A 14,744-nucleotide genomic window follows, 5' to 3' on the forward strand; every position below is an offset into this window, starting at 1 on the left:
TGCACTCTTCAAAGCTGTCAATGTCATGAAATACAAAGATTCAGGAACGGTTCCAGATGAAAGCAGACCAAAAGCACAGGACAACAGCATGCAATGAAGTGACTTGGACTTTAATTTGCTCTCAAGGACATTATTCAGACAAGTGAAATATAAATAAGGTGTGTAGTATACTAAAAGTATTTTATCAATGTTAATTTCCTGATTTTGTTAATTGTGCTATGTTTATAGAAGATAATTTCTTGGTTGGGGGATATATACATGAAAGTATCTAGGGATAAAGGGTCATCTTGTTCACAGTGGTTAGAAAGTATATATATGCACATATATATGTATTTTATTCATTTTTATATATATATGAAGGAGAGAGGAAAGAGACAAATACAGAAAATTTAGTAAAATATTAACATTTGTGAATCTGAGTGTAGGACACACAGGAATTCTTGATATTATCCTTGCAACTTTCCCTTGAGTTCGCGATTTTGTCAAGATTATTATTATTATTATTTTTTAAATGAATGCGGCTGTGCATGGTGGCTCACGTCTGTAATCCCAGCACTTTGGGAGGCTGAGGTGGGGGGATCACTTGAGGTCAGGAGTTCAAGACCAGTCTGGCCAACATGGTGAGACCCCTGTCTCTACTGAAAAAAAAAAAAAAATACAAAAATTAGCCAGGCGTGGTGGTGCATGCCTGTAGTCCCAGCTACTCAGGAAGCTGAGGCGAGAGAATTGCTTGAACCTGGGAGGCAGATGTTGCAGTGAGCCGAGATCACCCCAGTGTGCTCCAGTCTGGGCAAAAGAGTGAGGCTGTCTCAAAACAATAAATAAAAAATGAATGCATGAAAATGGAAGACCCAGGGAGAATTTTTCCAGAATTCTTACAAAGAAATCAGCAGGTAGACTGCTCTGTAAATATCCATTAAGTCCATTTTGTTCTAGGCTATAATTTAAGTCCATTCTTTGTTGACTGTCTTGATGACCTGACTAGTGCTGTCAGTGACTGGGTACAGTACACACCGCTCAGGTGATGGGTGCACCAAAATCTCAGAAATCACCACTAAATAACGTATTCATGTAACCAAACACTACCTGTTTCCTAAAAACTATTAAAATAATAATTTTAAAAAATCAGTGGGGCCACTGATTAACATATGAAACACACAATGGAGGATGATGAAGGTGCTGTAGTTGGTGGTGACAGGGTGATGGTCCAGACCTTACCACCTAGTACCTAACATCCTACAACATCCATCTGCACATGAGTGCCAACCAGAGGTCATGCTGAAGGTCAGCTACAAGGCAGCAACTGCTAATAACCATGGCAGGATGGGAGGTGTATCCTGGACATTTTGCCTCTATGCTCAATAATCCTTGACCTGCTGCTAGACTCGTAACACTTCACTTTCTTTAAGGAAAACGACCAGTTCCAAGTTCCAGTATGAGATTTTTACTGTAGCTGTTGTCTTCCATGCTGTGCTTGGTAATCATGGTTCCCTCCTTTCCTCCTTATGGTCTATATTCTAGATTAATGTAGGTTTGATCACCTTTACCCAGAGTATCACTCAGGAATCCAGGAAGGAGAATAATGATAGTTTTACTATGTCAGACCTTGGGTCGATACATAGTTAAATCATATTTGAATGGAAAAGACATCAAGGCTGATAGATGGACACTGTACTCAGTCTTAAAAGCTCAGAAAGCAAGGTAACTCTAGCCTCCTAGAGTTTTCCACCCACAAGACATCCAGTTTTAATTATTATTCATTTTTCATTAAGATCTTCAGATTTTGACCTGGGGTGCTAAAATTGCTGTGGATAAAAACAAGGTTTTAAGGTTTATTATTTGTATGTCTCTCTCTTTTTTTTTGGAGTCAGCTCTCTCTCTCACTCAATTGCTCTGACCATAGATTTCAGATCAGCCCTAGGGAAATGACATCACTGAATCTCCTAGAGAGATGGACCCTTTAAAGCCAGCTTTTCCCATCAGTCAACCCCAACACTGTGGCTATGTCCTCTATTTCTGGTAATCACTATGTGTGATTTAAGAAAACAGATTCCTGGAGAGGGGAACAGGAAGTGAGAAGCAGAATGGAGGACAAAAGTGGGCAGCAACATTTTCTCTTTATTATAGCAGACTCCTGTTTTCATCGTCAAGTGGTTCTAAAACTGTAATGTTTTTCAAAATTTCTTAGGAAGCTTGTTTAAAATTATACTCCTGGATGCCACCAATGAAGATTTTGATTTAGTGTTTCTGGGATAGGGCCCACGAACCTGCATTTTCTACATGCAAGGTGGTGCTGGCACTAACATTTGAGAAAAGTTCTGTAGTTCTTAAAAAAAAAAAAAAAAATCCAAAGCAACATCTCATGCACTGGAGCCTTGGTGCTCCATTGAATATAGGACGGTCCATTCTGAAGTGGAATTTAGATGATGGTCAAGTTTAAAAGCTCAATATTAAGGCCCTGGCTGATACTACAATGATGGAAAATCTAACTACACAGGGACTGTTCCTACATCCCATTTCTCTAAGTAACATGTGTATTAATAAGCAAAGATGTCAGGTTGGGGCGCTGATTAGCAGTAACTGGAAATAATGTTATAGGTCATCAAGCCATTATAGTCCATCCATTGGGGCAGGAAAAGGAGCACTTAGAACAGTGGATTATTACAAGCAACAAGTTCAATTCACTGAGGATAGAAACATATGGATGTTCTATTAAAGGGCTTAAAGATCTGGGTCACCCACACGCTATTATCTGAAATAGGATCACAGAAAGAGAGATGGCATATGGGGTTGGGGTGGGAGAGGAATTATATACACACTGGAATGAGTATCTGAATTTGCTGAAACTTGAGCAACACCACACAGAGAGATTACCCTGTTTGCATATGTTAAACGGCTTTAGTTTACACACACTTTCATAGGGTGTTTACCAATTAATATACTAAAGGAATCACAAATCATGTGTAAATCACCAGTTCCTAGACACAATTTAAGCCTAGTCTTTCATGCAGTGTCGGGCTTGCATTTAGCTTGTCTTTTTAGAAGAAGTGAGATAGTGAGATGATGGCTCATTGAAAGTGCCTTAAAAATGAATGAGAGTGAGGAGGATGGGAGAAGAGTAGGACTATGTATCATGCTGCTGGGGCATTTTTTTATATCCACTATGTTGTTTATCCACTTACATTTTGAACAGAGAAAACAGCCTTCCCTGGGGTAATCTGAAACCTATTTCACAGAATCCTTTTATTTTAGGCTGGGGAGGGGCTCAGGAGTTATGAGGCCAACACTTTCTTTGTTCAGATGCATGGCATGGGGTCGGTGACCCAACCAAAGTCATATCTCAACTTTGTGGCAGAGCTGGAACCACAGTCTACTGCTCTGTTAGTCATGGTTGGGATAGGTAGGCAGTGGAAGGAAGAAGGAATGTGTTCCCTGGGATATATTCTCCAAACCCAGAGTTTAAATTAAAATGTTGGCATGGGAATGAAGACTGGACTCATAGACACTAAACAAAACCCGAGGAAAGCAGGGCCCTGAGGTACAGAGTGGGGTCAAAATAGAGGCTTGTATTAGTTTCCCATTACTGTCACAGCACAGACTTACTGGCTTAAAACACAAATTATCCCACAGTTCTCTAGGTCAGAAGTCTCACTGAGCTCATATGAAGGCTGTCAGGAGGCTTGTGCTCCTTCTGAAGGTTCCAGGAGAATCTAATTTCTACCGGCTGCCTGCATTCCTTGGCTCAAGGTCCCTTCTTCCATCTTCAAGCCAGCGGCATGATACCTTCAAATCTGTCTTTCCCTCTGATATTCCTACCTTCCTCTCCTAAGGACCCTTATGTTAGGTCTACTTGGAGAGTCCAGGATAATCTCTCCTTCTCAAGGTCTTTGATCTTAATTACATCTGCAAATTCCCCTTTGTATGCTTGTAAATTCACAGATTCTAGGAACTAGGACATCTCTAGGGAGCCAGCTTTCTGCCTTCTGCCAGAATTTTCATCCCTTGAGATCCCCCTAGGGCTGTCTCTTGATCCACCATTGTCTCTCGGACACCACACAATCCAACAAAGGTATCTGTTCACTTTAGGGCTATCTTCATCGTTTTAGTTTCCAGAACCCCCACTGTAATTTGTAGAGCGAAGCTCCATATTTGTATACAACTTTATGGAGTCCTGGGAAGTTGTTATGGTTTAAAGATTATAACTGCAGGGAATAGGAGGTTGATTGTCCAGGTTTTCAGAGGGCTATGTGGATTGTCTTAGAAAGTGTGGGGGCTGTCTCCATGTGGGCTGGCGTCTTCGGGTATTTTTATTAGGCTGTAACAAAGTGAAGTGGAAAGGATGATATATATTAAATATCTTAATAGGACAGGTTATTTCTACTTCCAGCATGGGCAATAAAAGAGATAGCACATACAAATAAAAATAATTACAGTATGTGGTGCTCCTTTACAATGTGCAATCAAACTCATGGACCAGTGACTTTCCCCTTATTGAATTAAGGTACACCTTCCATTCAGATCTATTAACAGCATTCACAAACCATTGTTATCTTGTCAATGGCATCTTTAATTAAAGACTCCTCTGGACCACTCTAATCATTTCACATTGTGAGTGTCCATGGTCTTCAAATGCACTCTGATTAAGATGATGGCAATTTTTATTTACATGTGTTTACTTGTGGACCAAGGGGATGTGAGGTGAGGAGGAATAGCACGGAGAAATGCTCCTTTCCAAAAAGAGCAGGTCTTGAAATGACAATGTCATTTTTAAAAATTTTGTTCCTCTCCCTCTTTTTCTATCTCTTCCTCTGCTCTTTTTTTTTTTTTTTTTTTTGGCGGGGGGTGGTGGTGGGTTAATGGCATTATATTCTAACCTCAATGACTCTGTGAAGAAATTATCATGATTTCACTGGGGAACAGAGTACAATCTTCAGTTAAAGGTGCATTAACCCTTCTAGGCCACTAAGATACCATTTGATAAATTGCCCTTTTTGTTACACTGCATGGCACTGGTAGCCTGAAAGAATTAACGTATTTCCCAAATGGCAGCAATTTACTCCCCCTTGCACTAACACAAAAAGTCCCTTTTGTTACCTGGGAAGCATCTTTCCTCAGTGATTCTCTCTATGCCTGGTATAGAGTTAATTAATGCCAAATCTCTTGGAAGAAATAGGTATATACTGTCAATTGGATTCTTCCAAGACAAAAGACAAATTTCTAAGTCTCACAGCAACAAAACAGATTCAAATCCCTAATTGACCATTTAATGCAAATGATGACAGGGACGATTCATGCATTTTCATCCATCACTAGTAAGAAAAGCCTGACAAAATGGACAGGGAGAAAACTTGTTTAAGGCAGCATAAGGTTGACTGACCTGCCCTGCTTGACTGGTCACTGATTTCCTAATCTTAACACCAGCCCACGTGGAGTCTACTGTTTAGACTCATAGGATATACCTTTAAAGTATAAATCACATGCCAGAGCGTTGTGAGAAATAGAGATAGACTCAAAGGAATTGATGCAGGGAGTTATTCATATCTTCATGAGGCTCTTGGTTTTAAAACCAACTATTAATATGTTTGCTGTAATTGAATTAATCTTTCCTCTGAAAGTCTAGGACTGTGTTAGCAACAAAAAGAGATGAACTCTACATCACTGCGACAGAGCTAAAGCAAATTCCATGCACTTCAGAGAATTTCTGTCTTCTATGTAATAAAAAAAAGTAAGACCAGGTATAAGAGGATGATTTCCAAATGTAGCTTTTAAACAGTACTTCACAGTTTGCACCAGACTTCTCATCTATCAGGTCATTTTATCATCCTTGCCAAAATCTGAAAGCAAAGTTACTAATATATAACATTGGTAGATGATAAAACTGAGGCCTAGAGAAAGAGAATGATTTGCTCAAGGTTACACACACAGGCTGTTGCTGTGGGGGGATTGGAACCCAAAACTTCTGAGTTCCTGTGTCCTCTCCACTCAACCATGCTATATCATTTCTGAGAATTTTTTTTCTTTTGAGACAGAGTTTCACTCTTGTTGCCCAGGCTGGAGTGCAATGGCTTGATCTTGGCTCACTACAACCTCTGCATCCCGGGTTCAAGCTATTCTTCTGCTCCAGTCTCCCTAGTAGTTGGGATTACAGGCACGCACCACCACGCCTGGTTAATTTTGTATTTTTAGTAGAGATGGGGTTTCTCCATATTGGTCAGGCTGGTCTTGAACTCCCAACCTCAGGTGATCCGCCCACCTCAGCCTCCCAAAGTGCTGGGATTACAAACATGAGCCACCAAGCCCAACTGAGATTTTTTTTTATCTCTTATGCGATGTCAATGCTGAAGCCTGCATTATTTTCCTGACAAATTATTTCTGTTATCAGTTCACTTCAATGAGTTCCAGGACCAGCATATTCTTACTTCGGAAGGCAAAGAAAACAAAGAAAGGCAGAAGATTTTGCCTTGAATGAAGCAGGTAGGCACAATTATGCTGAATATCATGACATCTTACTAGTTAAATGAGATTATGGTCACATGCTCTGGCAAAAGCTGATGTGGGATTTCGATTCAACAGTCATTTTTTTGTTCAGATTATAAATATTCTTTTTTCCTTCTTTATTAATTCTTCAGTCATTCTTTTTCCCTACCCTTTTTCTTGTAAGTCAAAGAGCTATGTTTATTCCCTGGAAAGAAATCCAAGGTTGCTCCCAGAGCAACTATTATCACAAACTCTCAAGTGACCTTCAGTCGGCAAATCTCTCTCTCCTAATTAATCATCAGTTTCTGAGCCAGAATTCTGGGAATTATCTTCAATTCCTTCATCACACATTAAAACACACACACACAGACGCACACACAGAGCAGATCTTGCCAAGTTTCTCCCCAAGTCTATCTCAAAACTCCCTGCTGAGAGCAAAGTGGGGATTAGAGAATAGATTTAGAAACATTAAAAACTAGAGACAAGGGCACTCAAAAGTAGAGTGACTCTAAATTATTGCCCAAATTGAGATACTTTTGAGGAGGAAAAGAAACATTATTAATAATTGTGCCAAGGAAAATAAAACATAGCTTCACTGTGCTCTCAAGGAGGGTGCTTATCTGGTAAAGATTTGAACTTGGGCAATATCAGTGGAGATGAAACAGCATCTATCTAAAATATAAGCATGACCAAAATTTAAGCCTCATTCACCCCTACCCACCAGATAAATTGGATATTCTCTGGATGGCAAACTTGCTACATGATCTAGTCCTTATTTTTTCAGCCTCATTTTCTGTCACTCTTCCTTTCTTTTTTCTTTTCTTTTCTTTTTCTTTTTTTTTTTTTTTTTTTTTTTTTTTTTTTTTTTTGCTCTTGTTGGCCAGGCTGGAGTGCAATGGCACGATATCAGCTCACTGCAACCCCCACCTCCCAGGTTCAAGCAATCCTCCTGCCTCAGCCTCCCTAGTAGCTGGGATTACAGTCATGTGCCACCATGCCCAGCTAATTTTGTATTTTTAGTAGAGATGGGGTTTTTCCATGTTGGTCAGACTGGTCTCAAACTCCCCACCTCAGGTAATCTGCCCGCCTCGGCCTCCCAAAGTGCTGGGATTACAGGCGTGAGCCACTGCGTCCGGCCCTACACTCTTCCTTTCACATTTTGTTCTGCTTTGCTTAGTTTCCAAAATATGTGATGCTCTTTATACCTCTGTGCCTTTGAACACACCACTCCCTTGGAAAGGAACTCCTTTAACTCTTTTAGTTTACAAGACAACTGTTACTTCTCTGAAACTTTCCCTGAGGCTTTAAACAGGGTCCATCCTTTCGCTCTGGTCACAGTATATACCACACTTCAATATGATCATTCATTTAAATAACTGGGTTTGCTAATGGGGCTTAACCTATTATGGTATGAAATATATCAGCTATGGTTTTGGTTTTCCTAGTAATTGTTAACAAATACGCTTGGTGAAACCATCCATAGTAGCAGGGTCCCTTGAAGACATTTCATTTTTCTTATATAACTGTTCAGTAACATCTAGTTATTAAAATAGTGTAATTTGGTTTTTAAGACTCCTTTTTCTTTCATTGTTGTTTGAGACAGGGTCTCGCTCTATAGCCCAGGCTGGAGTGAAATGGTGCAATCTTGGCTCATGGCAGCCTTGATCTCCCATTCACAAGTCATCCTCCCACCCCAGCCTCCTGAGTAGCTGTGACTACATGCCTGACTAATTTTGTTTCATTTTATTTTTATTTTCCATACAGACAAGGTCTCACTTGTTGCCCAGGCTGGTCTCAAACTCCTGGGCTTGGCAGCAGGAGAGGGTGTGTTACCTTCTGAAAAATCAAGGCCCTCAAAGGTGCCAGGAAAAGCATACACAGTTTCATATTTTACTGAGATGGGCAGTTTAGAATGGCCACGAATGTCTCCTATAACATAAAGAATAGTTCACTATGAACAGATTAATACCATAAAAACTCCATTCTTATTAAGAGAATGACCAGCTGGCCCATCTTTTAATCTCATTAATAAAAGATATATACCTGCTTTCTTTCTACTCTTTTGGAGATGAGGTCCTCTCAAATAGTCCAAGGACATTTCTGAGTGCTTAGGTCCACATGATATATGAGGAGGTGTGTGTATGTGTGTTTACAATTTTGTTTTTGAGTGTGTGGTTTTTGCTACTGGGGAAGAAAAATCACAGTGATCTCCACAGTAATGGCTTATACTGCAGTGTTTGTGAGCCCATTACTGGGAACGAAATTCTATCCTTTCTTCTCCATTTTCCAGAGCTAGATTCTTTTTGCTTTTCTAGCCTTGTATTTGCTCTTATTTCAAAGCTTGCTATTAAAGCCATGTTACCATCTAAGTACCCTAAAAAAGATAATGTTTTCTATTACCACCATCTCTACCTTCTCAATCCTTACCCCAAAATGTGTCTACTGGGCAGGCCATACCATCTAACAGAAGTGGTTGAAATGTCCCATCTGGGCTGAGCCCAAATTTAAAAATACGTATTCTTTTGTAAATTCTTCAGTAAGATGACTTACAACATTTCCAATTTTAATCTAAGCATTTGGTCAGGAGTATCCACATGACAGTGTAATTGGAAAAATAAATGAATGTTTGCCTTTGGTTTCATTTTATTGCTTTTCAGAAGAAAGCCCCATATAATAATTTTCAGGTCCAGTTCTCTCCTCTCCAACCATGGGGTCAGGGGTGGGGTGCAAAAGGAGAGCTGGGAGGGCAGAGGAGAGGAGAGGAGTAGTGGGAACTTCCTGCTATGTCTGTATCATTCTCTTATTGTAATGACAGTGAAAAGAACCTCTGAAATGAGATTGATTTTTTAATCCCATTTGAATGCCTTAATTTTATAAAAATGATCTAAAGGCTGGGCATACGGTGGTTTATGCCTGTAATCCCAGCACTTTGGGAGGCCAAGGTGGGTGGATCACCCGAGGTCAGGAGTTCGAGACCAGTCTGGCCAATATGCCCTCTACTAAAAATACAAAAATCAGCTGGGTGTGATGGCGGGTGTCTGTAACCTCAGCTACTTGGGAGGCTGAGGCAGAGAGAATCACTTGAACCTGGGAGGCAGAGGTTGCAGTGAGCCGAGATGGCGCCACTGCACTCCAACCTGAGCAACAAAGTGAGACTCCATCTCAAAAAAAAAAAAAAAAAAGGTCTAAAATGCGTTTCCCCTCCCTCAAAAACATTCCCAATAAAATGTAAAAAAAGAAAAAAGAAATACCCCGGCTGGGCCAGTGGCTCATGCCTATAATCCCAGCACCTGGGGAGGCTGAGGCAGGTGGATCACCTGAGGTCGGGAGTTTGAGACGAGCTTGACCAACATGGAGAAACCCCATCTCTACTGAAAATATAAAATTAGCCAGGCATGGTAGCACATGCCTTTAATCCCAGCTACTAGGTAGGCTAAGGCAGGAGAATCGCTTGGATCCAGAAGGTGGAGGTTGCGGTGAGCTGAGATCACGCCATTGCACTCCAGCCTGGACAACAAGAGCAAAACTCTGTCGAAAGAAAGAAAGGAAAGAAAGGAAAGGAAGGAAGAAAAGGAAGGAAGGAAGGAAAGGAAAGAAGGAAATGAAGGAAAGAAGGAAAGGAAAGAAGGAAAGGAAGGAAGGAAGGAAAGGAAGGAAGAAAGGAAGGAAGAGAAGGAAGGAAATGAAGGAAGGAAGGGAAGGAAGCAAAGGAAGGAAGGAAAGAAGGAAGGAAGGAAGGAAGGAAAGGAAGGAAGGAAGGGAAGAAAGGAAGGAAGGAAGGAAAGAAAGGAAGGAAGGAGGGAGGGAAATGCCCCAAATCTTTCAAATTAAAGTTGGGAAATGAGACAGGCTATTTTTTTTTTTTTTTTTGAGAGTCATTACTGCTGTTTTCCTCCCCTGCAGAGGGGGTGAAGCCCTGTGGAGGGGAGGAGGCCACATCTAGCATGGATGGCTTACATACCCTTGCTCCAGGAGGAGCCCCAGGGCTTCTCACCAGCAGGCTAATTCTGGCAGCTCCAATTTCATGCCATGGCCTTTGTGTCAGGCCACTCCAGTACCTGTTCCTACAATGTCACTAAATATCCTCTATGTTATAAATGGGATAATGCATTAAACCAACTCTTTGCCTGTGGCAAGGCCTGGGCTACCGTTGGAAGGATGGTGTTGAATGCAATGTTCTGGCATCAGGGTGACTTTAAAGGAGGAAAAAAATCACTGGGTTTAGACCCCTCTACCCTTCAAACCTCTATAGAAAACTATAGGAAAATGCATTGTGGAGGAAGGGAATCATTGAGTTATAGACCTTACTGCTTTGTCTGGCTAATTCCTATTCATCTTTTAAGACTCAGTTCAATGACATCTCCAGGAAGCCATCCTAACCCCTCTACACCTCTTTAACCCAATCCTTAGAATGGATTAAAGGCCCTGATTAAACATACCAGTTCCACTTCAATTACATCACTGCCCTGCTATATTGGGGCTGTAACTCAGACATGGGCAACAGAAATGTATAGTCAATAGGAAAAATGGAGCAGACTTTAATTTCAATACAGCATAAAGATGTGGTTTGGAAGATCCTACTGTGCTCTGTGTGTGTGGAGGTGATGGAGAGTTCATAAATCCAGTTCTCAGGATGAACTAAGAGGGAGGGAACCACGGTGGCTCTAGAGGTAAAGATGAAAGGAACTGAGCAGTGCGTTCCAGCTCCATGAACTTTGAGGAAAATGGGCCTTGTTCTCAGCACAAGTTCAGGATGGCAGACATACAGCTCAAAATGAAAATGGATTTTCAAGTGATATTACAAAGAAAAGATGACACACTGGCCTTTTCCTGATTAATCACAAGATTAAAAGCTGAAAAACCAGACCCAAGCAGCCTCCTTGCATAGATGAAATAATACACTCCAGCTTAAAAAGAAGTAGTAGAAGGGTATTTGCTATTTTCAGTGTTTTTCTAAGTAGTTGTGAGCTATCAAAAGGGAGTGAGGCTTATCAAGGAAGGTAAATGGCCTTTAGTCCAGTGACAGGTCATTTCCTTAGAGATAACATCTGGGAAGGTTTCAGCTCCCTGAAAAGGAATATACAGCTTCCTGTAATTTTGTTTTTTTCACAGTTTAGTAGAGAGAAAAATTCATACCTTACAGATCTAAAGTGTTAGATAAGGTTCTTCTGTTTCTGTCCACCTTCCTCGACAGCAGTAGACACAGAATGATAAACCAAATTGGTTCCCATGGAGCTTACAAAGCTTTCAAGGGGTGACCACAGGAGGCCAACATGTTTTTTGAGATCTTTGGGCTCTTGCGAGTTCTAGGTATTCCTCACTCTTACTTTAAAATTGCAGGTAAGTTGTAAATTAGGTGCCTTGGAAAATGCGAAATTGCCGTAAGTTGGTTCTCACGTAATGAGGTGGAAGACGCCGGGGATGGATTTGAGAGGAATAAGCTCAATACAGGCTCACTGGATCAATTACAACCAAGGGATGGGGATGCAGAGCTAGGAGTGTGTAGGAGGCTGTGATTCAGGGAAGGCGGACTGGATTATACTTCACACTTAATTTTTGCAGCATGATATGTTTTAAAGCGTATGTGTAATGGGCCATAACCACAAATTCAAACAAATATGGTTTCTTAAGTAAATTAACCCAGTGGGTAAAAAAGGGGTGACTTCCATCCAGGGAACTCCATTTTTAGGTCTGCTTAAGTGACTAACCTAAGATTTTGAGTAAACTTCAAACTTTCTGAACCTCTTTTTCCCCCTCAAGTGCCAAGTGGAGATATTTAGACATCAGCACTTTTTCAGATATACAAGTGAAGAATGTAGCTTTAGACAACTGGGGAAATAATGTGGGATCCCAACATAGTACAACCTGCACACAGATCCCCTAAGAGCCAGCCTCACAATCAAATGGCAGAACCTTTTCTTCCATGCCTCTCGAGCCGTGTGCAGCAGGAAGTTAAAACTACTGGGCACCAATAAATCCTTTAATAGAAATAGCTATCAAAATCTGTTTAAACCATCTGTTTCTCTGGCTATTTTTCCTCCCAGTGTTTTTCTTTCATGTGTTCTTTGCTAACAACAACCAAAAGAATCTATTCTAAAATAACCAAGATGTTATGACTAAAAATGCTAGAGGTATATATCCAGTTTATGAGAGAAATCGCTTTCTGAAGAGGAGTTAGGTTTATCTTGTGTGGAGGAAGGCAACATTTCCAAAAATATTATACTTGCACTAAGAAAATAACCAACTACTTTCATTAAAAGGGAATGCAACAAGATTTGTGTTTGTTCCTGTAATTGAATTTAATGGTGCTGAAATTTGTCAGGCCTGAAAGCAGTTGAAGTTTCAGATCATATTTTTACATTGGCGAAAATTGCCTAAGAAATTGTCTCTCAGGCAGTACAGAGTAGGTCTTCTGCTAAACTTAAAAGGATCACGAATCAATCATTGTATGTACTTGCCTAAGGCTTAGCACCAGTGAGTGCCTCTGGGGATATTTTCTTTGGAGAGGAAAACTCTGTGAGACAGACACTCACTGTTTATGGAGTGGCCCTACTTCTGACCTGTCTAACAATTCACTCTTTTCCCTTTGGTGTCTCTTGTGTAGAGACTGGTGACCATAAAAATGTGGAGTCATGTATGGTTTCATTTCAGCCAATAGTTTTGCAACTGTTTTTTTCCTTTCTAGAGTGAAGGAGTTTATGATCTCATCTATACACCTCTAAGTCTCATTCTCTTAACAGTTTCAGATTTTCCACAGAAGTTCCATTACATATTTAAAATGTCTTTTTTGTTGTTGTTGTTGAGATGGAATCTCACTGTCGCCTAGGCTGAAGTGCAGTGGCACGATCTTCACCGCATCCTCTACCTTCCAGGTTCAAGTGATTCTCCAGCCTCAGCCTCCTGAGTAGCTGGGATTACAGGCATGTACCACCATGCCTGGCTAATTTTTTTGTATTTTTAGTAGAGACAGGCTTTCGCCATGTTGGCCAGGCTGGTCTCGAACTCCTGACCTCAAGTGATCTGCCCGCCTCAGCCTCCCAAAGTACTGGGATTAGAGGCATGAGCCACTGTCTTTAATATGCCATTCTCTGTCTCTCACCTGGGTTCACCTTGGTTGATGGACATATAAATCTCCCAAGAATTCTCCTCTGGGATGGCACCATGCGGTATGAGTAAGCTCACCCCTAAAATGGAAAAAGCCAACAGGTTATTCATAGAGTTTTCCAATTATCTTGAAGTTCCTCACTCAAGTGTCTTACAGATACTTGAAAAACAAGCTACTTTCTCATGGCAATTTATGAAATCTCAATCCTTGGAAAGTTTAAGTTTCAAGATTATAACAGGAAAAACATTGTTTTATAACAGTGACATAAAGAAGGGCATATTATTCAACTGAGTACTCAGATTACTTTTTTAAAATTTCAAGTCATCCCAGCATTAATTATTTTAAAAGATTGAGTGTTCTACGACCAGGCAGTATTAAACATATCTGAGAATGTAAGAGTTTATCCACGCATCACTTAATCTGCTCCAAAATTTAAAAAGGTATTTCTCTATTTGTTTATTTCCTGCAAACCTACATGAAATGATGGAGAGGAAGCTGTCTTACCAATGGTGCATCTGGAAGCAAGGTGAAGGTGGTACTCAGTGGGGTGTTCCATTTTCTCAAGAAAAACAGAAAGTGAAAGTATCTGATGTGCTCAGGAGCCTTATAGGTTATTGTGCATCCAGTATGACCCTTTCTAGCAAATAAGCTAGAAAGGGTTAAGGTGAAAGGTTACTTAACCAGAGTCATGTCAATGTCAGATTGAAAAAACTAGCAGCCTTCCTTACATAAAATCATACAATGCAGGAAGGGAAGGCACAGGAAGCCACATCTCACTGCATCTTAAAGGTCCTCTCTTTCCTCTATGAAGAAAATACTGTACCTTGGCCAAGAGAGAAGAGTCTAAGAAGGGCAGGGATTCTCTTTAATGTAGCTTCTTGAAGAACAGAAATTATAACAAACTGTCTCTCAGACCAGAGTGCAATCAAACTAGAACTCAAGACTAAGAAACTCCATCAAAACCACTCAACTACATGGAAACTGAACAACCTGCTCCTGAATGACTACTGGGTACATAACAAAATGAAGGTAGAAATCAAGATGTTCTTTGAAACCAATGAGAACCAACATACAACATACCAGAATCTCTGGGACACATTTAAAGCAGTGTGTAGAGGGAAATTTATAGCACTAAATGCCCACAAGAGAAAGCAGGAAAGAT

At 40.5% G+C, this 14,744-nt stretch overlaps 1 protein-coding gene across 1 annotated transcript in view; it reads right to left on the bottom strand.

Moving 5' to 3' along the window:
* Positions 1-14,744, bottom strand: part of UNC5D (unc-5 homolog D (C. elegans)) — a 606,477-nt gene that overhangs the window by 53,319 nt on the left and 538,414 nt on the right. The window contains exon 11 of the mRNA XM_011964768.1: positions 13,577-13,661. Coding sequence (XP_011820158.1) covers positions 13,577-13,661 — 85 coding nt within the window. The remainder of the gene's footprint in view (positions 1-13,576; positions 13,662-14,744) is intronic.

Source organism: Mandrillus leucophaeus, unplaced genomic scaffold (genome assembly GCF_000951045.1).
Source record: "Mandrillus leucophaeus isolate KB7577 unplaced genomic scaffold, Mleu.le_1.0 Scaffold705, whole genome shotgun sequence".
In the NCBI taxonomy this organism is placed as follows: domain Eukaryota; kingdom Metazoa; phylum Chordata; class Mammalia; order Primates; family Cercopithecidae; genus Mandrillus; species Mandrillus leucophaeus.